The 27,584-nt window shown below is 33.6% G+C and overlaps 1 protein-coding gene across 1 annotated transcript in view; it reads right to left on the bottom strand.

Moving 5' to 3' along the window:
• The window catches only part of ASCC3 (activating signal cointegrator 1 complex subunit 3), a 334,203-nt gene that overhangs the window by 113,347 nt on the left and 193,272 nt on the right, over positions 1–27,584 (bottom strand). Inside the window, exons 15-24 of the mRNA XM_027551338.1 lie at positions 24,460–24,651; positions 23,924–24,148; positions 17,404–17,523; positions 13,092–13,256; positions 10,724–10,810; positions 9,688–9,864; positions 6,373–6,598; positions 4,770–4,924; positions 1,915–2,013; positions 802–970 (exon numbers count right to left, since the gene is read on the bottom strand). Coding sequence (XP_027407139.1) covers positions 802–970; positions 1,915–2,013; positions 4,770–4,924; positions 6,373–6,598; positions 9,688–9,864; positions 10,724–10,810; positions 13,092–13,256; positions 17,404–17,523; positions 23,924–24,148; positions 24,460–24,651 — 1,615 coding nt within the window. The remainder of the gene's footprint in view (positions 1–801; positions 971–1,914; positions 2,014–4,769; positions 4,925–6,372; positions 6,599–9,687; positions 9,865–10,723; positions 10,811–13,091; positions 13,257–17,403; positions 17,524–23,923; positions 24,149–24,459; positions 24,652–27,584) is intronic.

Raw genomic sequence — 27,584 nt, 5'->3', positions numbered from 1 at the left:
TATAACATCAATACATGTTAAAATCAGGTACTACAACCATAGAGACCTAGTAGTGATGTTGGTAGCGTATGTTAAAAACACCCACAAAAGAGAAACAGACTCAGAGACACAGAGGACAGACTTGCGGTTGCCACGGGGAAGGAAGAGAAGAAGAGGGATGGACTGAGAGCTTGGGGTTGGTAGGTTCAAATTATTACATTTAGTAGGGATAAACAACAAGGTCCTACTGTATACCACAGGGAACTAGTCTTAATATCCTGTGATAAACCATAATGGAAAAACTATTAAAAGTGTGCATATGTATATCTAACTGGGTCACTGTGCTATACTGCAGAGACTGACACAACACTGTAAATCAACTACATTTTAATCAAAAAATAAAGCACCATTTTTAAGTTTTTTATTTTGAGATTCTAGGTATCACAAAGCTTATTTGATGAAAGAAAATCAGAAAAGTCTTCTTCAATGAATAGATCAATAGATATTACAATTTCATTGTTTTTTGAGAAATCATAATGATTATAGAGATGAAGGTACAGTAATACAGCAACAGTGAGTGTCATTCTTGTTAACTGAACTAGGCTTAGTTTAATGTATTTGGAACTCAAATTAAAAAAACAAATTTAGGCCTGCATTAGTGTCTACATTTGATTTCGAAAAGTCTCTTCTCAAACTCTATTGATAAATAAGATGGGTTTTTACTTAAATTCAGACAATTTTAAAGCATAGATACTTTTAAACATGAACTAAAACCAACAATTTTGGAAAATCAATGATTCAAGTTACTATTCCACATGTTACCTGTATGGGGAGGATGTCTCTCTGGTAGAATCAGGTGTTGAAAGTTGATAATACATACAGCCTCAGCTCCTAACCATCGATCAGACACTGCTCGGATGTAGTATTGGGAAGGCAGAGGCTCAAAAATAGGGATTGTAAATACCAGTAGTTGAGCTTCTTTACTGATGACCTAATGTGAAATAAAGTATAAAATGAATATGGTTATTCTAGTAGCCTAGAGGCCTTATTATTCTCTTGTGAAAACAATGGTATCTACAGCAATATGTACTAAAGAGAAAGAAAATATCTTGGATTTCTAAATAGCTGAGATATTCAGATACTTCAGAAACTTGTAGGTGGTCATCCTCTGAGGAGATCTGATATTACAGAAGGAAAAACATATGCTGAACTTATAATATTTACATATACATATCATTATGTATTATCAAGTTACCAATTTAACTCATTATCATAATTTTCCTAACTTCATTCATTCAAGTACTTAACTTCATGTTTACCAAATTATTCATTTAATATTAAAAAAAAATCTTTCACTACCATAAGTGGAATAACAGAACACTTGGCATAAATAAAAGATAATCATGAACACAAATGCAATGAAAATAAAATATTGCTATAAAATTCTATAGATGTCCACTCAGGCCTAAAGCTTGTTTCTCTTTGATAAAAAGAGAAATTAGGAATGAAGCATCATAGTGAATTCCATCAAACTGAGTCTTTCTGGAACTTTAAAAAAGAATGTCTTTTATATAATGTACTCAGTAGTCTTAATACTGTGCCTGTATAACACTGAAGTTATTTTTTATTCATTTAATTTTAAAAATTTTATTTATTCCACCCACTTGACACATTCCACCCCTCTGGAATCTATGCCTTAAACCATTAGAAAGATTATAATTCAATTTCTCAGATGAAAATCACATTGAATATATGAATATTATAACATTTAATCACTATTCTCTTTTAAAACCAAACAGAAACATAAAACATAATAAATAAAGCTTCAGTGGCATTATGAAATTGTAGAGAAATAGGTAAAAACAGAAATTATTTAGTTTATATTTTCTTTTCAATGATAGCAACAAAATGATAGAGTCACATAGACATATTTACCTGTTTTTTTAGAACTAGGAAATACTCTGAATGATAAATATGATCATTTGTAGGATCTTCTACCCAAATCCACCAGGGTTCTCCTACTGTCCCATGGACCTAGAAGGAAAATAGTATCCTAATACTATATATTTTAATTCAAGTAAGGGATTCTATTGTTAGCATTCCCAGAACCCATTCCTTTCTCTCTTTTTAACAGATTTATTGATATGGAATTTACATAACAAAGTTTACTCACTTAAAGTATACAGTTCAATAGTTTTAATACTTTTACAAAGTTTTGTGACCATCTTTATAATCTAATTTTAGGACATTTTCATCATCCCCTAAAGAACCTTGTACCCTATCCATCTTTCCATCATATCAACCTCCAACTCTTGACAACCACAGTCTATTTTCTTTCTCTATAGACTTGCCTGTTTTCGACATTTCATGTAAATGGAATCATATGCGACTGGTTTCTTTCACTTGCCATAATATTTTCATTCATGTCATAGCATGCATCAGTCCTACATTCCTTCTTACTAACAGGTAATATTCCATTGGACAGATATATTGTGTTCTGTGTACTCATTCCTCTCCATTTTTATTCCTAACAAAGCCTAGACTTGTTCAGTATGTTCATCTCTTTTTCTCTCTCATGTAACATTGAAGGTTACCCCACCTCCGAGAGTAATTTTGGTTAGCATATGCTAATCAGCTTATAGTATCCCCTTCACAAGAGCATGCGGCAAGGGACAGGCACATGGCCAGAACTGGCCCAATCGGGCTAAAGAAAAGGTGCATGCTCTGGGCTGCTGAAGCAGGGAGTATTTTTTCCCGCTCTCTGTTAACTGTGAACAAGGAAGCATGAATACATTTGAGAAGTAGTAAAAAGTATCAGCAGAGAAAAGAGATGGAAAGATCCTGGCTTTGGAACAGTATTCTTAAACAGAAGACTCAGTCATCTTTAGGGGCTCTTCTACCCGTGGACCTGTCATTCTGTAAGAGGATGTATCTTCTTTGGGCTTCCCTGGTGGCTCAAGTGGTAAAGAATCTGCCTGCATTGCAGGAGCTGCAGGTGACGCAGGTTCGGTCCCTGGGTCAGGAAGATCCTCTGGAGGAGGGCATGACAACCCACTCCAGTATTCATGCCTAGAGAAGCCATGGACAGAGGAGCCTGTGGGCTACATACAGTCTATGGGGTCGCAAAGAACTGGACATGACTGAAGTGACTCAGCACACACACATACCTTCTTTTCCTTAAGTCAGTTTGAGACTACTCATATTTGCTATTCTTACAGCCAACAGTATTCTAACTGATAAAAGCAGCTATGCATTGTGGGAGATTTATTATGTATCTTAAGAGAAGAAAATAGGGTAAAAAATCTAAAACTTCTATGTATTCCAATATATAAAAACTAGAGTTTATGGCTAATGGTAATCTTATATTTTACATAAATTTTATATTTATAAAAATATTAAGTATAATTTTCTTTCATCTTATCCTCACAGAAATTCTGTGAGAAAGATAATTATTATTATAATACATGTTTACAGATGAGGAAACTGAAAGAATGAATGGTTAGGACACTTTAAGGCCAATGGTTGATTTCAGTTAGGGCTATGGTTGGGTATAATAAAATGCATTCACCTTAAAGAGGTACTAATGTCATGCAGACGATGACATTATGACAAATATTGTAAATATGCAGACAATATTTACTTACACTTAACTAGAACCTTATAAAGTAGGCACTGCTATACTACATTTACTGATTTTCATTCCCCACTGGCCTCTTGAAAGGACTGACACTTGCTTGTCTGTACCTGCAATCTCCTTTCTACTGTACTCTTTGTATAGTAACTGGTGCAAAGATAGACCTTAAAGTTATTGAGTGTTTCCCTGGTGGCTCAGTGGTAAAAGAATCTGCTTGCAATGCAGGAGACCCAGGATCAATCCCTGGGTCAGGAAGATCCCCTGGAGAATGAAATAGCAATCCACTCCAGTATTCTTGCCTGGAGAATTCCACGGACAGAGGAGCCTGGCAGGCTACAGTCTATGGTGTTGCAAAGAGTAGGACATGCCTGAGCAGCTAATACACAAAGAATTACTGACTGAATAAGAGGATCCAGAGTGGATTTTCAACGTGCGTATGTGTGTGTATACACACACACACATGCACACATAGTAACAGCTAAGTTTTAGAAGAAAGAACAGAAGTAGGGGTAAAAACAGAAATAGGAAAGGGATGGAAGCCAAAGAAGGACATTTGCAAGGACAATGTATAGCACTTAATGCTTATGGAAATAAAGAAGATAACTAAGGAAAGGCTATTTATTATGGCAATCAGTCAGTCTTTGGTGATCACTGAAGTAGTTGTCTCAGTGGGAATCAGACAACCAGGAGGTAAATGTAGATTACTCCTTCTACAAGTCTAACAGTGAAGAAGAGAATGATAGTTTGAGAAACATCAGGATTTTAAAAGGGCTCTTTTAGCATGAAGAATCTTGAATTTTAAGTACATTAAAATGACAGAGTACATACAGCTAGAAAAAAAATGAAAGAGGATAGAATTAAACAAAGTCGCTATGGAGTTGAAACCACTATACCATTGTTTCATGTGACATTTTAGGTTTCCTATAATTCTCTGATGGACTCTCATTGGTTGACATATTATTCATCTATTATACCACATGCTTACCTTGAGGATGAGAGTAAATACTATTACAATGTTTTAAATGATTCTTCAATGTATATTCTTTTTAAAGGATTTTCTATACGCCTTGAGGACAGATGTAGGGAGGTATAGTTGAACCTGGAGTACAGACATATTTCCTTAATGTAGGTAGATTTAGGTGTTTTCCATGTCTACCTGATCATTCCAAGAGAAATCAGGAGAGATGCTAAGCGTCACTCGGAGGACAGTCCGTGTGATGGGCTGAATGGATGCTTCCATCGTTACAGAAGGAATCTGATGAACACATTGTTTGACCTTGAGCCCAATATTCACATGATGCAGAATGTGACCTGCAGGGAAAACATCACTTAGAAGAAATGTGTCCAGACAGGAAAGAAGCAATAAAATCTGACTTGTAAATGGGATTTCAGAGAAGGTGATTTTATTGCTTGTTTTATGATTTGCTATGTAGAATGGTTGACATTCTTGACCTGGCATGTTTGAATATTTTTTAATAGTTAACTTGAATTAGCAATTCATAGCTCTGAAAACCAGTATCAGGATTTTTTCTTTTTTCAGCTATTAATAGGGTTCTTAAAATTACTGAAACTTGATAGTTTTTAAACTACTATAAACAGTTCTACTTTTCTCCTAGTCAATTTAAGACACATTATAGGAAACACAGATAAAATATAAAATATGGCCAATCTAGCACAAAATTAACCACTTATATATACATATTTTCATAAATGTTGAGATCCTGAAATATAGATATGCAGGAAAGCATCAGGGTGGCGTTGGGGGGCTCACAAACAGATGTGACTAACTAGAAACATTTTCCTATTCTAATTCAAGCGACTAAGTGGAAATAGGTTATATTTTTTATAGGATCAGTATTTCTTATGTGTCCTGGTGGTTCATAATATAATTTTTTTAAAGCACATTTATAAGTAAACCAAAATGTTTTATGTACACTAAAGTTTGAAACTAAGGTGATTCCTCTTATTTAATAAAATATTTACATTAGAAAATGCGAGTAATCCCAACTTTCTAGTTCATTTATTGATACCTCCCTTTTTTCATTCCATCTTAGAAGTATTCTTATTACACAGGGGAAATAACTATCCCAACCTCTCCTTGTATCTATGGGCCTTTTGCCAAACCCCTGTTCTCCTCAGCCTGCCTCCCTTCATGCGTAAAGCTTATTCTATTCAGAATCTGAAACATTACCTAATCCATGTTTGTTCAACAGAATGTTATGGCACATGGCAAGATATGCAGGGATAATTTTTCAGAATTATGTGGAAAGCATAGAAGACCAAATACTATTTACATACTGATAGCAACAGTATTTAAAGATCTATACATATATAATGATGAGGCTCATTTAGAATCTGAAAAATTGTACAGTGTATTGCTGACATACTTTTTTTATTGAAATACTGTTGATACACATAACAAAAGGCAATGAAATGAATTAAATATTGAGAAATAATTTGAGAATAAATGTCATTAACTAATTCTCATTATTTGTAGCTAAGATTGTATCTGTAAAATAATCAAGGGTATGACAACCTAAACTCCATTTTAACTAATAATTTCATTGAGTAACTACATAAAATTTAAAGATTTTTCAGAAGTTTAAATTTTGCTTGAGTTTAGATCAATTAAAAAACAAATAAAATGGTAAAAGTTTATCTGTAGTAAAATGAAAATTCATAGTGCTTTTTGTAACATTAAGCAAAATATTTTAATTGCATGTAAGAGTTACATTAAAACATTTTTGCTTCCTTCTTACCTATTTCATCTTTCCTCATATCTTTCAGCTTATCCACAGTAAGATTTTTTTCTTCTAATCTTGTTAGAATGTGTGGTGGTAAGACTGAAAATTGTCTCAAAGGGCTAGTCCAACCCCAAAGCCTCTTGTCAATGACTTTACTAAGATTCAGGAGCCTGTAGGTCATGGCAGGCCAGCGTTTCCTCAAAGCAATTTCAAAAAGAGCACGGACAATTCTAGCTGCATTCTGAAGAATGAAAAGGGGGATTGGTGGTTAGGTCCAACGTCATTTTTAATTTATCAATGAAATTATTATTCAGACTCAGTTTAAAAAGTATGTCAAACTGCATCCTTTAATTGTGGGCAACATCTATCCTCATATACCTCTAATTATCTTTATTATTTTTACACAAGAATAATCGATCCTTTTATGTGGATGCTATTCTGGTTAATTCTCCAAGAATAGCTTTATTTCCAAGTTCTTAGGAAGTTCCACATCACATCTCCCTAAACAGGAATGAAGCAGATGAGACAAAAGGCATGTGAAATATTTAGGAGGTTATGGAAACCATTTAGAATCTAAGAGACAGCAGTGGATGTCCTTGGGTATACAGTGTAATGATCAAATTTATAAAGCTGTTTGGAGAAATGCAGAAGACTTGGGATCTAGTCAGAGAAAAATTAGTGAGAAAAGAATAACAAAAAATGTTGATGAGTGCAACTACCCATATTAATGGCTTCCTTACAAACCAGACAATGCGCTCATTGCTTTATATATATTATCTCATTTAATTTTTACGACAAATGCATTTGGTCTTGATATTATGATTTTATAGATGAAGATACTACAGTTTAGTGATTTTAATAATTTGGAAAGTTGCTGTCAGAGTATCTTCTGAAAGCTAGATCTAAACATTAACAAAGTTAACACCAAGATTCTAAATTCAGTGACCTGAGGAAAACTTGATTCACAGACATATAGAAAGACACAATAATTGAGGCTCTTTTTCACATAATTAGTTTTCATTTGTTTTGCTTCCTTCTATTATTAACTTTTCAGATCGTTTTACGGAAGATTATTTTAAAAATCATGACTTAGAGACATCTATAATATCTAATAACATGTGAATTTGAAAATGAGGAATGTTAAATCTGGTCAAAATCATAAAAATAGATTAAAAATAATGAGATTTTAAATAGAAAAAAAGCAAACATGATATGGCTTGAAATTATGAGGTGAAAAATAATCGTAAGAGTTAAGGGCTTTGGTTTTACATTTTATAAAAAAGTGTTATTCATCTTTTGATAAATTCGACTATTTGTTTCAGTATTAGAAATTTAAAAAATGGTATTTAGAAGCATGTGAGGCTATCTCTAATATGGTTCAAAAATGATAGGATGGCTCTCATTAGGCATTAAAATGATAAATAAATTGAACATTTTATAGCTATCAAGTAGGTATTCCTACAGATGCTCTTCTAAAAACTGTTAGCCTAATTTTTTCAACTGTGTTTGAAAACGCGTTTTAATATTTCAGAGCCTGTGGTTGTTCCCTAAAAGCTAAAAGAAATGGAAAGAGAAATTCTGTGTGACATAATACAAATAGGACATTTAAATCTGGAATGATACAAATTGGGTGGGAACAATGATCAAAATCTCTAACATGCAGAAGATACAGGCTCCTTTATAACACCATAGAATAAAAAAACTAAGGATTTATTTTAAGGGCTGAGAGAAAGTTTCAGGAGTGCAGAAGGAAGGTACCATTTTACAGATCTGACAGTGCTTGTGGAACTAGTAATGGCTTAAACTTCAAACAAACAAAAAACCCCCAAACTCAACAAAATTTATTTAACGCAGTCAAGAATGATAAACCGATAGGAGCTATTTAAGAAGAACCAGGGATGCCTTGAGATACATCCTCAACCTTCTGAGACTGACTTTCTGGGTACCAATCATGAGGAGACCATGAGTTTTATATTGTAAAGCAATTTGTAAATCAGTCTCTGATAATATCTTCATAATCTTGAATCAAGCAGAAATGTGGTCAGATTATCCATCCAGAATGCAGTAAAACTTTGCCTTTTCATTAAATCATTAACTATTTCAATACAAAACCATTAGATTATATAAAATGACAATATATTATCTTTCAGAAAAACAGGTAAAACAAAAGACTTTAAAAACAATGGTTCCTTCTACAGCTTTAGGCTTTTGAGAATACATATATTTTTCCATGGCAGAAACATATGAGTTGCAAAATGAAAAAAAAGATGTTTTCACCACATCCATATTTACTTTATATTTGAAGTCATCATCTAGTTTCTTGGTTACTTTGATTAAATTACTGCATTTCATTCAAACTGTTTGCTAATGTATCTTGGTTTACGTTTGTAAATATTTCATGTTTGCAGTTGTTTCAAAGTACTCTGGTGTATACATAGTTATTAACAGTAATTCATTTAACACAAACACACTTTTTCTACATTAAGCCTTTGAACAAAATTACAAAAAGAAACCACATAATGCAATAGTTTCTATATTTAAAGGATGATTAACGTTTTATTCTACTTAACCTACAAGAGGCATTACTCAATAAAAATAATGGAAAAAAGTATTTTTGATAAAAAATATTTCTCCCTAGAAGGAAAACCTCTCATCTGAAAGGTATATACTACCACACACACACACACACAAATCTACTTTATATATTGCATGAGTTCTTGAATATAAAAACATAAATATTACAACATTTTATATTATGATAATTCTAAAAGCTAAATATTTAATGAGCTGCAATTTATGGATTAATTTTCTTTCAGCCCTCAATTTATAAGAATCAGCTTAGTAGGGAAGATGACTTTTTAAAAATAAAAGATATATCATACTGAATATATGATATGAGGTACATTTATTAAACTCTGTCTAATGGTTAAAAACAATTGTTTACATTTCTAACTTTTGAGAAAAGCTACAAAGTTTCCATAATGTTTTCTTTTTGCTTGAAATATTTTTGTACTATTGCTCTAAGTAACAGAAATGAACTTGACCATTTAAAACAGAAAAAAAATCAGATACTGATATTTTTACATGCTAAAATGTAAAAGAGCAACATTAAAAAAAAAGCCAAAATGACAACCAAATCTGACCTCTGTTCCTGATCTAATAGCATAAAATGGAATAAAAGACATACAAATTAAACAGAACCAGTTCTAAGATAAAATGCTGATTTAACAGCATGTCAATCATGAACCAATACATTATAGCATGAATTAATTCCTTGAATCTCTAAAAGTAATCAAGGAAGAGAAAACAGAAAGGGAGCAATATTTTTACCTGTGCAACGTATGCAGAATCTGATATGAGGGAGAAACTGTCCACCTCCCCTCGGCTGATGTAAGTTTGAAGCAGGATGTTTATTTTCCCATAACTGTTCTCTACACCTCCAGGAGCTGAGAGTTCACAGAAATTGCTTAGTAAGGTATCTAACTCCTCTATTTCCTCTTCTCTGACCTGGAAGAATCATGATTTTATAGAATTATCTGGGCTGACTTATTTAAAATGTTTACACTGAAATTAAACCATACTACACGTGTTCTAAAAGTTTCCATGTCATTACTCAACATTTTTCTTTTGTATACTAAAATAAAAACAATTTTTTCATAGGCTACTAATAAAATACAATGAAAAACTACCTTGAGACTGATACAACTACATTTTATTATTCATCACCAATATTAAAATTGCCATTGACATATAAAAATTTGATACGCCACAAAAATTAAATCTTCTGACCTCACCATCCTTATATTGATGAGATTTCATTTTTTATTTGACCAGAGTAAAACCTCTGCCCAAATGGATTACAGCAAACTTGAATTATCTTCAAATGCATTCATTACAGTCATATATTTTTATATGGTATAACACATTCATAGCTTAAAACTGTGAAGTACTATGATTCAAAGCATTAAAGTTTTCACTGTTAATAAGATTAAATTACAATATGACTACAGAAATATTCATATCTAAGTCTGAATCATGCATGTCCTTTATATTTTCTTCAGTGAACCTTACATTGCAAATAAACCAAAATCTACACACTAAATTCTATGATAGTTTCATTACCATAAAACCTACTTAAATTGTATTTGATTTGCAGTAGAGAGCAAAGAATGGTGTCAGGTATGAAATACTATCAAAATCTATAATACTGGACATTGTTGATAAATGGAACAACATGGCTGGTACTCAAAATGTGAAGTGTCATATAGTTTATATTGTATAGGAATAACAATTTATTGTAAATGTTTATAAATGAATAAACACATATATGACATATGCATTTAATTCAAGCTTCAAGCAATCTTACCTTGATTTGATCAAATTCTTCAGCTTTGGAGACTATAGCAAAAATATCACTTTCTGTTTTGTGAGCATCAAAGAGTTCATTGAAGGTCTACCAAAGTAAGTGTTACATTTGATTAAAATAGAAGGCCTAGTAAAATATTTTAAATTCAAAACCTGACTATAAATCCACATTCTAAAAGGACATCCGAGCCCTAGAATATGCAGAGTTACAAGGTTTGTAGCACACTGCTCCAAATCATTAAACAATTATTAAAGTCATCAAAGGCTAAAAAGAATATTTAGCTAGAGAAGATCTTTAGAAGAAAAAAAAAATCAATAAAATCAGTTAATGAGGCCTACATTAGATATCTAAAACAATGTTCAGCATAGCATTCTGGTTTTGGCTCATTTTCAGCATGGGCATATGGAAATCTATACCATTCTCTGGCTTTAAGCTGATCGTATATCACATAAAATTGATGGAGGGATAACTAAAAATATGTAACCTGAAGATTCTGGCAAAGATATTGTAATATTGTTAGTAAGGGCATACAGAAATTCAGAAAATCACAAAGAAAAAGATCAGAATAAAAATACAGTTGAAAAAAGGCTCGAGTTTCTGAAAGTGAGCTGCAAACAGGCTTAAGATGTAGTTTGCCAGCAACACACTACCAGGTGGACAAATGAGAAAGGAAACTTATTGGACAAACAAGTGGACATGAGTAGGTGATGCAAGCTGTAGAGAGCTGGGGGAAATGTTGTGGGTTGAGGAACTAAGAGATCACAGTTGTAAGATAATATATGTTAAAAGACTTTGAAGGAACCTAAAGTGCTATATGGGGCTTCCCTGGTGGCTCAGATAATAAAGAATCTGCCCGGAATGTAGGAGACTCGGGTTCGATCTCTGCGTTGGGAAGATCCCCTGTAGAAGGGAATGGCAAACAACTCCAGCATTCTTGCCTGGAAAACCCCATGGACAGAAGAGCCTGGAAGGCTACAGTCCATGGGATCGCATAAAGTCGGACATGACTGAGTGACTCACACTTTCAAAGTGATATATGGGACTTCCCAGGTGATGCAATGGTAATGAATCCACCTGCCAATGCAGGAGCTGCAGGAGATGCTCCTCAATTCCTAGGCTGGGAAGATCCCCTGGAGAAGAGGATGCAATCCACTCCAGTATTCTCACATGGAAAATCCAAAGGACAGGGGAGCCTGGTGGGCTACAGTCCACCGGGTCACAAAGAGTCAGACATGACTGAATGATTGAGCGCACACACACACACACACACACACACACACACACACACACACACACAAAGTGCTATAGAAACAGGAGATATGAATGTGGCAAGGGAGGAAAAGCTATTAAGCACATGAAAATGTTTTCTGAAACATGTTATATGCATAAGCAGATGTTAAATAAGTACAAAACATTTAACACGTACACAACTTTCATACAGGCTTTGGTGTTCATATTCTTGAAGAAATCTCATCTTAGTGATTTCTATTACTTTTTCATTTAAGAAACAATTTTAAGAACAAAAATAAAAGTGAACATAGAAAATTCAAACCTTCTCTCTATAAAAAGAGTAATGAGTAAATTTCACCTTGATCTATCTCCCTCCATTCAAATTTAAATCCTCTCTTCACAGGTAATCACTGTTAAGTTTTACCATGTAGTAATACCTGAAGGTACGTGTGTGTGCGTGTTAGTCGCTCAGTCGTGTCTGACTCTAAGACCCCATGGACTATATATAGCCCACCAGGCTCCTCTGTCCATGGATTCTCTAGGCAAGAATACTGAAGTGGATTGCCATTTCCCTCTCCAATGAAGGTACATACATAGGTATATAAATACACATGAAGACAAGTATGTACTATTTAAAATGTAGATATTATGGTGGTACTCTACCTTACATAAGATTACATTAAAAGGCAACATGCAAGGATACCACTGTGTAGTACAAATTACCTTTGAGTAATCTCTTAAACTGTCCAAATAGTACAGCTGAGTGCCCTAATATTTTTATTAGTTTTTATAATCCTTTTTGGTCAGTGTTTCTCAATAATTTGTAATTAACTTTTCAACTTCTTATTCATGGACATCAATAAGCCAACAGTCCCCACTGTATTCCCCAGGTCTAATATGCTCAATGGTTTTAGGCTTGGGTTCATCTACAGCTTGGGACATACTCATAGAGCAGGATGGCAAGAAGGTCCTGAATATTTAAAGTCCTATTTTTTTTTTATCTTTACTGAGTGCATGTTGTTGAATTCCTAAAAGTTAAATGAATTTTGTTCCATAGTAATATTATATTCTGAAGTCCAGAAAGTATATACATTTAAAAACAGACACATTATTCTATTTGTTCCACTCAGTATAATACCTCAATAGTGTTGTATTTAATATAGTAGTGGCTAGCAGTTCGACCCAAATCAGTTGAGGAGAAATATCCAGTTCGCTCCTCAAAACGAATCATCCGAGCTTTGTCTAGTTTCCGTCCAACTTCGATGACCAACTGTTCTCGGTGTTTTGCTAATGTTGGGTCAATCTATAGGAAAAAAAAACAAACAAAAAAACACTTGACTAATTGTTCAGTCATCATTTGCAAAGGTATATCTATTTATGGAAATTAAATGTTTCTATTGATGCTTTAGCATACATTTTTATTACAATGTTAAAAGAATACATTTTTAAAAAGTTAGAACAATTAGAAAATATTTTATTTCATATATAAAGAAAGCTTTTAAAATTAATGAAAATTATCAATCTGTATATTGTTTTCAGATAGTAAATTTTAGAATCTAAAATTTCTGTATAGTCTTATAATCTTTAAGATTAATCAGGATTAGAAATTAGATACATGAAAAAAATCATTGTTTTCTCCCTCCCACACTAAAATAAATAAGAATTATAAAATACCAAATCATAGTCCTGCTTTATCAGCTGTTTTAAGAAATGATAGTGAGAATGCTTTCCTCTGCTGAAATAAGGGTATATAAAAATAAATGAAAAGTTATCTTTTAAAAAGCATGGTTTTAGTGTTCTAACAATTTTCATAACTGTGGTGGGAAAACCACTTTGCAGTATTTTTCTAAGCAGAAAGGACATTAACACTGGATATTAATAAATGTTCTTGTTACTAAGATATGTGTGTGTAAATATATGTATACAGACACACATACAGGTACACACACCAAGTCCTGAAGATTGCAGTCTGGCCACAAGCAATAAAGTGAAGTATGACCTTCCAAGGGGTGAGGGGAAGCATAAAATACTTCAGAAATCAATTTATGAGTTAATACTCCTACTATTTGTTCTAACAGATTTTTATATCAACTTGTTCATGCACCAAATATAGCTACAAAAAATGAATAAATCAGAAAAAAATGAGGCAAAGGAAAATCAACTGTAGGGAAGTAAGGTGGAATCAAGAGTCATATTAGCAAATACAGAAAGTTTTTTTTTTTTTAAGTCTTTATTGAATTTGTTACATTGCTTGTGGGGTTTTTCTTTGTTTGTTTGTTTTTAAGGTTTTGGTTTTTCAGCCGCGAGGCATGTGGAGTCTTTGCTCCCAGACCTGGGATCAAATCCTTACCTCCTGTGCTGGAAGGCAAAGTCTCAACCATTGGACGACTGGGGAAGTCCCAAAAAGGTCTTAAATATTTTCACTAAGTGACATAATACATGTTTCAGGTTTACCTTATAAAACCATGTTATTAATCACATATTACTAAACCACTAAAAAGAATTAAAGTATTAAATTATTTGTGTTAGTTCACATGAGTTTTATAGCTGTAAATTCTCATTGGGTAATAAAAACACGTAGGTCAGAAAAAAGGTTAGTTATCTGAACTGTGAAGGCTATAAAACCATGTACCTCAGAAGGGGGAAAAAAAGTCACTTTTTTATACTAGAAAATCATATAAAAATGACTTCTGATATTAACCTGGTACTTTAAGAGAAATCAATTGGTATGTTTATGTTGAGATTTGAGATGCTTTAGCCCATGGAAAAAAAAAAAAACAAGTTGTGTTTTGTCTTCCTAAATTTACTCCTTCAGAATACTTTCATAGTACCATTGACCTGTCTCACAAAGCCTGTATCTGTAATAAGCTAGTGCCTTATTCTTTAAAATGTATAAAGTTACAGGTTACAACACATCTACATTTTATAGCTGATAGCAATCTGGCTGTAAAAGAAGATACCTGAGTATTAGATATCTTAATACTTAGGTATTAAGTAAAAGAGTAAACCTAAGTATTTAATATACAAATAAAGTGATTTCAGATGAACAGCTTCGTAACTAGTTGTTGCTGTTATTTTTATTTCCCCCTCCTAAATCTTAAGTTTCAAAAGTTCTCCATGATCACATTTACTGTATATGAAAAGGAAAAATAAAGAAGAAAAAAGATAGCCATCTGCTTTGATAACACCATGGAATGTATACACAAACTAAGCCATTATTATTTATAAATGGAGGAAAACTATAATGTTAACGTAATGTTAATTGATCAGTCATGTCCAGCTCTTTGCAACCCCATGGGCTGAAGCCCACCAGGTTCCTCTGTCCATGGAATTCTCCAGGCAAGAATCTAGAGTGGGCTGCTATTTCTTTCTCCAGGGGATTCTCCCGATCCAGGGATTGAAACTGGGTCTCCCACATTGCGGGCAGATTCTTAACTATCTAAGCTACCAGGGAAGCTTTGATAACACCATGGAATATATATACAAACTAAGCCAACATAATTAATGACTGGAGGAAGACTATAATTCTGAGTTAAATTCAATCTTTCTTCTAATTTTGATTTAACACCATGTGAATATCGATATGATGGTGGTGAAATAGTATATTCATTAGAGAATAACTGGATTTTATCTGCAATTAGGAAGCATTTACAGGGTATAAAGCAGAGTTTTAAAGAAAAGACAAGATCTCACAGAATCTGTAAGCTATGTGGACCACACAGCTGTGAAGTTTGTAGGAAGAGCTGTGACCACATGCATTTGATTCTCAGTCTATGTTCTCAGCAGGACCGATTCAGCCTCCAAACTGTTAAGATAGTAACTCATAAATGCTATTTTTAACTTAGGAACAAGGACTTAGAAGGATTTGATAAGAGGAACATACTGTATACAACATCAGCCTATTATTAAAAGTAGTCTATAAGTTTCCTCATGTCTAATTTATTCCAAAAACTAAATTAAAAAAATAGTTTAAAAAAATCATAGCAAAATAGTAGTATCAAATGGAAACTCATCTGAATACTAAATTGATTAACAACATAAAGATCATTAGTATCAGTAGAAAAGAGGTATAAAGAAAGTAAAATAATTACAGGGGATAAAATTAATTTTCCTTCAGTTCAGTTCAGTTGTTCAGTCGTTTCCGACTCTGCAACCCCATGGGCTGTAGCATGCCAGGCCTCCCTGTCTATCACCAACTCTCAGAGCCTGCTCAAACTCATGTTCACTGAGTTGGTGATGCCATCCAACCATCTCAACCTCTGTTGTCCCCTTCTCCTCCTGCCTTCAATCTTTCCCAGCATAAGGGTCTTTTCAAATGAGTCAGTTCTTTGCATCAGGTGGCCAAAGTATTGGAGTTTCAACTTCAGCATCAGTCTTTCCAATGAATATTCAGGACTGATTTCCTTTAGGATGGACTGGTTGGATCTCCTTACAGTCCAGGGGACTCTCCAACACCACAGTTCAAAAGCATCAATTCTTCAGTACTCAGCTTTCTTTATAGTCCATCTCTCACATCCATACATGACTACTAGAAAAACCACAGCTTTGACTAGACAGACCTTTGTTGGCAAAGTAGTGTCTCTGCTTATCAAAATGCTATCTAGGTTAGTTATAACTTTTCTTCCAAGGAGCAAGCATCTTTTAATTTCATGGCTGCAGTCCCCATCTGCAGTGATTTTGGAGCCCCCCAAAATTAAGTCTGCCACTACTTCCATTGTCTTCCCATCTATTTGCCATGAAGTGGTGGGAACAAATTTCATATTCTTAGTTTTCTGAATGTTGAGTTTTAAGCTGACTTTTTCACTCTCCTTTTTCACTTTCATCAAGAGGCTCTTTAGTTCTTCTTCACTTTCCTCCATAAGGGTGGTGTCATCTGCATATCTGAGGTTATTGATATTTCTCCCGGCAATCTTGATTCCAGCTTGTGCTTCATCCAGTCCAGTGTTTCTCATAATGTATTCTGAGTATAAGTTAAATAAGCAGGGTGACAATATACAGACTTGACATACTCTTTTCCTGATTTGGAACCAGTCTGTTGTTCCATGTCCAGTTCTAACTGTTGCATCCTGACCTGCATACAGATTTCTCAAGAGGCAGGTCAGGTGGTTTGGTATTCCCATCTCTTTCAGAATTTTTCAGTTTATTGTGATCCAAACAGTTAAAGGTTTTGGCATAGTTAATAAAGCAGAAGTAGATGTTTTTCTGTAACTCTTGCTTTTTCGATGATCCAGTGGATGTTAGCAATTTGATATCTGGTTCCTCTGCCTTTTCTAAATCCAACTTGAACATCAGTATTTTCTATAAAAAGATTAAAGCTCTGTTTTTCTTACAGGTACCTAACTCTTTTCAGATGAAGCAGAAATAGCAAATATTTATCCTCATACCATGAAAGGATTAGAGAACTAAAAAGGAGGTCTGACTTTCTTTTTTTAATAAATGAGTTTTTTTACCTGATAAGCCTTGTGGCTGATGCCATATACTAATGGATTTGCTCTCATCCGTACATAAAGATAAGTGTAGCTTATCCACTTCACTGCTTCTTCCACATTAGTAACCGTTCCCAGAGCAATCTGCAAATCAAAAATATAACAAAAATTAAACTAATGCATTAAAGTTGAATATAAACATTGCATCAAGGACCATTTTGTCAAAAGCTAAGTTTTTAAAATGCATCACTATGATGTATTTAAAAGAAGGTAAGCATAATTATTGGCCATGACATTTCTCCAATTAATTAAAAATCAGCCCTGCTTCATTTGAGAACAGTACATTAGATATGCTACCTGCCAAAACTGACCTTACTTACTATTATTGCATTGGATTATTTTTCCCGTTTAATTTTATATAGTATTAAAAACATTTTGGTATTCATTAATTCTTCTTCTTCTTGTTTCTTTTAAATCTTGGCTTCATTTAATGTGACAACATTATTGATAGTTTTAAATGTAACTGTACCACAAATAAAACATAATATTGATGATTTTATCCCTCTTTATTGTGATTTTGTATACTGTCATCACCAAAATAACAAAGGGTATCATAACATTAATTTTTTTCCTCTAAAGATTCCCATTTGCAGCATAACTAGTATAAATATATAATATAAATACAATGGTAAATGCAATAATTTTGGCACAAATATTTTATTGGGATTTATACATATTAATAACATATATACCTCAAAATTCATACAAGAACAGGGAGTGGTTTTAATCTTTTTATTGGTAAACTTATCTTAGGGAGAAAATAGTTATTTATAAATTTGAATTATAATAAACACTGGTATTTCTTTAGATTATAATCTGAAATTTTTAAACATAGCATTTTAATATAACTTTATAATATGGTAATTTAATGAAACCAAAGTTAATAATTTTAAAACAATGATAACATATAAAATCTGTGTAATGAATGGAATTGCTAGAAAATGATCTTAACACAGAACTGCAGTGAAAAATCTTAAAAATACACTTTTTTAGACACTGGATCTATAGGTAGTCATTTTGCTTCTATTTAGAGTGTTCATTTTAATTAACAAATTTATCCAAGTTATGCCACTTCAGATTTGAATAATTTTTCCTGAATTTGTGCCTGAAAAAATTTTTACATCGTAATACTTTAATCAAAGGATAACTGATGGTCTCCACCCTAAATAACCAAATTTTAGGAGACAAGAAGGAAAAATAAATCCTGTTATTTTAGTATAAAATATTAAAGAAAATAACCATTAATGTTTGCTTTATTTTCATATTATAATTTACATTCTGCATAATTAATTTTGTAAAGTAAGTATGTGTAGGCTTAGCTATCTTTATTTAGTTGGAGATGACATATAGCAATTTAATACCATTATAGTATTATATCATACTATTCATCCTTAAATAAATGACCAAAACTAAATAAATGACAAGGCAGATGCTGACTATCTTTTAAAAAAATTACACTATCTTGATATATGTCAGAGAAAGACAATACTGTATGATCTCCTTTATATACAGAATCTAAAAACACCAAATTCATAAACAGCAGAATGGTGGTAGCCAGGAGTTGAGGGGTAAGGAAAATGAGATGTTGGTTAAAGGGTACAAATTTTCAGGCACATGAGTAAGCTCTGGGGATCTAATGTATAGCATCATGACTATAGGTAATCCTATTGTACTCTATACGTGAAAGTTGATATGAGAGTAAAGCTTTAGTGCTCTCAACATAACAACAGACAAAATGGTCATTACATGAGGTGAAGGAAGTGTTCACTAACTTTATGGGGTGAACATTTCACAAATACATATGTGTGTCAAATTATTGCACTGTATAACCTTAAACTTACAATGTCATGTCAATTATAACTCCATAAAGCTGGAAAGAACAAAAAAATTTACATTACATATTAACCAATGACTAAAACTGACCACAGTGTAAGTAAACATACACATTTATTAAAATGTGAACTGTAAGACTTTCTACAAAACAAAGTGTAACAAGAATTAAAATTTACCTAAGGAGTGAGTTCTACAAGACTTCCTAAATATGTACAAACATCACAGTTAAACATTTTTTAGTCTGCTTAGGCAAAGGAAACTAGTTAGATAATATGGCAAGATATCCTATAGCATTCTCCATTTTTAATTCTATTATTTGAGTTGGATTGTATCAATTCCCTTATCATTTATAGATATTTTAAAATAACATCACACAACTCCTGAGTAGAAAATTTTATAAAAAATAAAATAAACTTTATATTACTTTCAAAATCAGAGAATAAATTAACAATAATTGGTAATTAGCTGTTGCTGGGCACTGATAAGAATAAAGGAAAAGACCAAGTAGGTAGCAAAACCTGGATCAAGTAATACAAGTCTTTCAAATGTTCACCAAAAAGGAAAAGACTACTCAGAAAAATGAATGTAAATTTATGATGGTACATCATACTGTGAGATTAATCCTTGAATGCCACCTAGTGACAACAATAAAAATTTACTTGCAAATATGTGTGGTCTCCTAGTAGCTACTTGGAGAAGGCAATGGCACCCAACTCCAGTACTCTTGCCTGGAAAATCCATGGCCGGAGGAGCCTGGTAGGCTGCAGACCATGGGGTCGCTAAGAGTTGGACACAACTGAGCGATTTCACTTTCACTTTTCACTTTCATGCATTGGAGAAGCAAATGGCAACCCATTCCAGTGTTCTTGCCTGGAGAATCCCGGGGACGGAGGAGCCTGGTGGGTTGCTGTCTATGGGGTCGCACAGACTCGGACATGACTGAAGCGACTTAGCAGCAGCAATAGCTACTGATCTGATCTGATAGGAGGCTTACACAGAACAAGTATTTTTCATAGTATCTCTCTGAAATTTATTCATTCATCCCAATAATCATACAAGAAGCCAGTAAGTCAAGTACAATGGATATGGCAATAAATATAGCCTGGTGCCTCGTCTTAAGAAGTTCTGTAGTCCCTTAGGTGAGATACATGTAACTAGTTAAGATGACATCTATGAAACCATTATCCACAGTGCCTAGGACACAATATGTATTCAAAAATGCTTTTAAAGAAAAACACCTAACATGTATAACTTATAAAAGTGCCATTAGTATATAGTGTAACAGAGATTTAAGTGCTAAGTAAAAGAGGAAAAAAATAATCTATTTCAACTTTAGTGATTTAGAAGGCTCAAAGTATCATTTTGTATCTGATTTATCTACTTAAACTTTAGTCATTACAGTTACCTTGTTTATTTGTATGTGCTTTTTAAAAAGCTAGTTGAAATAAAATAAAACTAAACAAGCAAATGTAATAATCATATTTAGATAAATACATATGCATACACAAATCCCTCTAGTACATGTATGCAAACAACATTTATACCACTATTTGTTTATTTATTCCACTAAAATTTGTGTGGGTAGCAAGTATACTTGGGGCTGAGCATAAAGGGACTATGAAGTAATATAGTGGTATAATCTTGTACTGAATAACAACTTGGCACAGGTGTTTGTTAGCCTTTCACAACAATCTAGTGATACTATTCCTAATTTAAACATGGGAAGATGAGTGCTGTACAGGTGAAGCAAATGGACTGAGAGCCTATCTAGAGCAGAAGAGCCGTTCTGGAAAGTAACCAGAGTCAGAACTGGGAAGATGTCAGGCTACCGAGGCCATAAATCCAAAGACAAAGTGCTTGTATTATACCCTGCGGAGATGGACAGAGGATGATAGACAGAGGGGCCTGGGGTCTAGAGTCCATGCAGTCACAAAGAGTCAGACACGACTGAGCACGTATACGTACATGCACTGCTGTGTAGATGCGAGGAACTCTGTACAAAGAATGTATGTACACTTACAGAAAGATTAACACATTTTAAAGTATGGACCACACGGCACTGGCACAGACGAGGTACCCAGTCACGTCTGCTGAATAAATTTTCATAAGCCTCAAACATGCTTCAGTGTTTCTAACAGAGCAGAATGAAATGGTATATATAGGGCCGGAACTTCTGACCTTTTGGCATTAGTTAGTATTAGGCGGTCAGCCCGATTAGGGATCAATTAGCAAAGATGCCTCATAAAATGTCTGCATTAAAATGACTGCTTGATGGAATACTTTCTCCAGTTCTTCTAAACTAGTGTTCAAGGATAGCAGTCTGGGCAACATTCCTAATCTAACATGACCTTGGTGTTGATCATTGTTGCTATACAGTCTGGCAAAGATTTTGGGAATCTAAAGACTGAAAAACTCATTACCTTGAGAGCACAGCACACATTCATTGTATAAACTAATTTCACACTTGGCTTCCACAGATTACCAAATTTAATTTCACATTCAAACTATAATTTAAGGGAATTTGTTTCCTTAAGAAGAAAATTTACTTTAATTGGGAACTAGTCTAGTAGACAAAATAAGATGAAGAAAATTTAGCAATGGCTATACTTCACTATATTAGCAAAAAATTTCAAGGTATATGTTTTGTTATTTGAATGTTATTTATAGTATTAAATGGAATTACGGTTCCAGACAGTTGACATTTCTGAAAATGACAAACACTAATAAGTAGTTTATGAATATGAAGTGAATCTGTGGGCTACAATTCATTTTTAATTTCTCAGGAATTGACCAAATAGTTTCACTGATGATGGAATTTTATAGTCCATAAGAAAAAGAATTCCTGAGGACAAGAGTTACTCATCTGTGTCTTTTGCATAAAAGCATCACTATTTGGTGTCTACCACTTACAAAAAGCTATCAAGGAAAATAATTCTAAGTTTACAAAGATGTAGGCTTTCTTAATATGCTTTTCTAGAAACATTATATAAAACAGTATAACTATATAAACATTATATAAAATGTTTATATATAAAACATTATACAAAATGTTTATATATAAAACATTATACATAAAATTGTATCTTGCTTTTTATTGTAATTAAGAGAAATGATTACTGCCATTTTGGAAAATATTTAGTCCTGGTCTCAGAAGGTGGCAAATGGTAGGTTAATTAATATAGAGAAATGTATTAATTTTTAACTTACCACATTTTATATAATTGAAATCTAGGCTATAATAAAAAGACTATTTTTGTGGTTAAAAAGACTTGAGTTTGAACAGTACTAGTTTCAAAAATTAGTACCTGCATGAGCTTTGGGCCAGTTATCTATCTGAGAACAATATCTCCTGAGCATCAGTACTGAGAGAATATACAAAAAGTATCCAGCAGGTTGGCACATCCTCAGTCCATTGCTACTATTACTGTCTTTGTACAACAGACTATTCTATCATAGATCCCAGTGACCCAAGACCTAATTATTAAAACCATGCCATTATAGTAGGCAATGAGGATAAAAACTGAGTTATAGTATTTGTTTTGGAGACAATCCCTACATCATAATTAATTTTCTAATTTTTTTATTTTCTTATAATTTTGCTGCTACAAAGCAGCATCTTTCCTGATTTTTTTTCTAACTTCCAACTAGATCTTCTAACCCTTACCTAACTTTCTGAACCCAGATCAAGTTTTATCACCTTCATGAACAAAGCCTTTCTTGATAGGCTGGGGCCAAAGGTGTTTTCTCCTTCTACTGAATCCTTCTTTAGAACTTTATTACCTACCAACACTATTGCACTGCGTTTTTGTATCTTTTTCTCCCATTCTGGACTATATACTCCTTAACAGAGGAATTGCAGTGTGTGTTTCATCCTCTAAAAAGACTTGTAGATCAGATCAATAGATCTAAGTGAAATTTCTACAATACTTCAAATATTTCACTTATTCATGTATTTAATAGTTATATTCCACCTACTTTCAAAAACTGAGTCAACTTGAATAGTAAGAAGGGATGTAGAGACAGAAAAGTGTTGAGTGACAGCACAACAATAAAAAATGCCATAAGAACAGCAAAAACTTGTTTGATTGTTTGACACACAGGTTCTTAAATTTAGAATGTTTATCCTCTTTACCAGTTAAGATGTTACCTAGGGTTCCAGGGTCTGCTAGTTAAATCTGAACACAAAAACACATCACAGTGAAATAAATTATAATACTGTAGCTCAATTTAAGCAATCATATTTTCTATAACAAAGTTAATCGAATGAGCTAAAACAGAAGAGCTTTATTAACCTTATAAAAACTTTATCAAATACTTCATAATAAACTTTATAAAAGTTTGTATGAACACAGTTGTTTTTATTACTATTTCCTTAGTGTGTATAGCTGTGGTTAGATTTCTGTCCTTTCACAAAACCTCATGACTTAAAAGCAGTCTTTTAGCAATGAGTTGTTATCAGTTCTCATTTGCATTTTATATTGCTCTGATCTAATCAAGGATATCACCATTCCACCTCTTGTGTCTCATGACTGTGTATGAAATAAAATGTATTATTAAATATTACAAAATAGCAATCAACTCAACCTTTATTTTTCTTAGTCTTTCTTGAAGCTGATGATTCCATTCCAACCTTTTGCTTATTAGCTCTTACCTCTGCATTTAGATTATCTGCAAGGCTTTCCAGAAACTGGCTCTCAATCGGGTTTTGTTGAGTGAGCAAAGAGAGGTAATGGCTGAGTTTATCATGGGTTGTTATGATGATTCCTTCTCCAAATTTGTCAAATTGTGGTCTTCCGGCTCGACCAAATATCTGCATGACATCTAAAATTCCAAGGTCAACAAAGGAGCCTCTTTTTGCAGCATATATTTGTGTTCCCTAGATGAGGGAAAGTTAATAAAAATTTACATAAACACACACAAATATAAACCTGATGACTTGAATACTGAAATTAGGCAAATATGGCAAGATCTCAAAAGTGTACTTTAACTAATCCTTTCATTATCTGTGATAGAGTTAAATTTTCACAATATAAACTAGATTCTTTTGGAGAAAATAATTCTGACCTTATATGAATAACATTCAAAGTCACTGAAGCAGCCAAATCACAATAATTTTCTAAATAAATCAACCCACAGGTTTGTTTTAAGATATCTCAAATCCATGCAAAAAGGAAGGTAAGCTCTCACCTTAATAATAACAGCATGAGCAGGAAGATTGACACCCCAGGCTAATGTAGCCGTACAGACTAGGACTTTGATATGCCCATTAGAAAACAAGCTTTCAACCAAATTTCTGTCCTGCCGAAGCATGCCTGCGTGATGAATACTAAAACCATCTGGAAATAATTCTCGTACTTGTCTATTTCTTGACTTTTGCACCTAGAGTAGAAAGCAACAAAACATAAAAGTGTTATTTAGCATTTAAAAGCAATTGTTATTTAGCATGTCTCCTGAATAAGTTTATCAAAGAGAGCATAGAATTATTGTTAAGCATCTTAAGGTCTTACTAAGTTTTAGTATATAATGTGTTATACAAGATCACTTAAAATTATATTTCAGCTATCTTAAAAAATAGGTAACCTTGAACATGGCACAAAATCCAAAAGGAAAGAAGTTAAAATCAAGTGTTCCTTTCACTCAGGTGTCCTCTTCCTGTAATCAATCAGTATTACCTTGTGTATTCTTCCAAAAGAAGTCTATTAGAAGCAAGCGTAATTCTCAGTGGGTTCCAACTCATTCAGAGTAAAGGCCAGAGTCCTTACCATGCAAGACCTACAGAAATCATTCCCATCCCCAAACCCCACTTACTCATGCCAGACACAAATACTGGCTTTTTCTCTAAGGTCCTTTTTTTTTTTTTTTTTTTAAACAAATCCACACCTGCCTTGAGGTCTTCACACTGTCTGTTCTAGACTCACTGCCTTGGAAACCTCTCCCCCTTACTGAGATGCCCCTGGTTCGGCTGGGCACGCACTCCTCATGATAATGAGCCAATAAGCCCAGCTGTGCTCCCCCTCACACCTGTGTTCCTGCTGATCTCTGACAGGAGGGCACCAGCCACCTGTCTTATCTCCTCAACTTTACATCTGCCCTGAATATACTAACCCGCTTCTGAGGGCTGGTCTTTGGCCTGGTCTGAGCTCAGATGTGGGGTCTGGTCCACTTATCTGTAATTTGTGTAAGTGCTACAGCAAATCTTTTAAAATTCACTGATAGCTCATCGTACAATGGAGACATTTTTTCAGCAAAATTAAAGACTAACATAAGTGCTCAAAATTTCTGTTTGGGCACCACATCCTGGCTTGTTTGCTGCTGCTCCGAAAATTTCAAGATCAGCATCTTGATAGCTTCTTTTGAAAGTGTTTTCCATAGTTTTTATGTAAGGTGCACTACACTGGCAGGGAACAGGGTTCTAGCACTGACTTCATCACACTGACTATCTCTTAAAATCTGAAACTTCGAAGTTAATAATAATTAAGAAAATGATCTGTGAAAACCGCACGTCATGAAATCTGCTTCGAATATAAAATGGAAGAGAATAAATTAACAAACCGCACCATCTAGTGGCCAGCCAAGTAAATAACAACTTGGAAATATATACACAAAAAGATTTACCTTTTTAAAATTTCATGAGGAGGGTATTACTTCATTTTTGTGCAGTGTGGTCAGCCTTTTACAAATAATTTTATATGCACACTTTATGATTATCTACATTGGCCTTAAGTTAAGGATCATATTGCCTTAACTTTAATTCTTTTAGATGTGTTAATGTCAATCTCACAAATACAGGCTCCATGTTATGGAGTATTTCGGTCTCCGTGTTATGGAGTATTTGCTAATATCTAACAAAGCTCCTTCGCGAGGTCAAGGTAGAAAAATAAAAACATTTTACCTACTTCATTTCTTCACTCATTCATGAGTGAACGAATATTCAGAGCTAACAGAGGAAACTGAAAAATACTGCTTAGAGACATTCAGAACAAATCATACCGCTGGATGGCTCTTTTGGGTGCATCTGTTGTTTGTGGACTCCTGAACTGGAATATCTTGATAGGCTTGTTATAAATGCAGATTTTAGTCAAAATCCTTGACTTGTGACACCATGACACAGTAAGAAGCTGAACCTGGAAATATGTAACTGTGGTGCAGAATATTCCTAGAAGGTAGTAGATGGCTCATGGGGAGCTGACACAGCACCTCCCACCCTGACCAGGAGGGATCAACCAGCTTGGTCTCTGTAAGCAACCAAGAGGTCCCAGGGGTCACTTCTCCTTTGTCTCTATTCTCACTGATATTCTGTGCTGTTGCTTTTTTTTATTATATTACTTCAGTAGAGACCTGAAGTGACAACAATCTTAAAGTAAGACTGGGTTGGTCTTTCTCAACTATCTTTGAACCTGAATCTGCTGTTTTTGATCTAGCCTAGTTCACAATAGAAATAAATGAGAAATCTTGGGAAAGAGATCCAGGGATAAGTATGCTTTAAAACCTTATTTAAAAAATTATCGTATAGTCAAATTATCTTTTCACTTTTGGTGTATGGTTCTATGAACTTTACTATATGTTCAAACTGTGTAACTACCATAATAATGATACAAACAGTTCCTTTACACACCCCCTCAAATTCTCTTGTTATTTCTTTATAGTTAAACCCTCCCCCTCCTACAGCCCCTGGTAGATCAGACCCCCTGATCGGCTCTAGGAAAATATGTGACTAACATTTATATTAAAACTGATAGAAAATTGTAATAAGAGCAATGGAAGAAAATTTAAAGGCTGTCTAACATTTAGGTTTTCATCCTTTTTAAAAACAAATTAATTCTAGTGTTAGTTAGGGACCTTAGAGCACAGAAATAGAAGTCTAAAAATTAATCTTACAGAGACAGTGTAATAGCACTGATAGTAAAACCTGATAAAGCAGCAGGAAACAGAATACAATAGAGAAATATCTCTTAAGAATATTAAATCAAACAGTACAGAGCTTTGGAAAATAGAATTCACCAATGCATTAAAACAACATATCACAACTAAGTACATCAAACCCCAGAAGGCAAGGCACTATCTATACCTATAAATATATTTATATGGACATGCTTATGAATGAGTCAAAGGAGAAAGAACATAGCTGATCTAAAGGCACTGAAAGCTCACAAAAGACCACATTCAATCTTAATGAGCAGAGGTGACAATATTGATTTTAAACCACACTGAATCATAAAACATTAGGAGTATATCTATTAAAGTTAGAAACAAGGCAAAGTTGTTTACATCAGCTAACTAATGTCTTAATGGAATTAGACATGAGAAAATAA

This window comes from Bos indicus x Bos taurus, chromosome 9 (assembly GCF_003369695.1).
Source record: "Bos indicus x Bos taurus breed Angus x Brahman F1 hybrid chromosome 9, Bos_hybrid_MaternalHap_v2.0, whole genome shotgun sequence".
NCBI lineage: Eukaryota > Metazoa > Chordata > Mammalia > Artiodactyla > Bovidae > Bos > Bos indicus x Bos taurus.
This window is presented reverse-complemented; position numbering and strand designations above follow the sequence as displayed.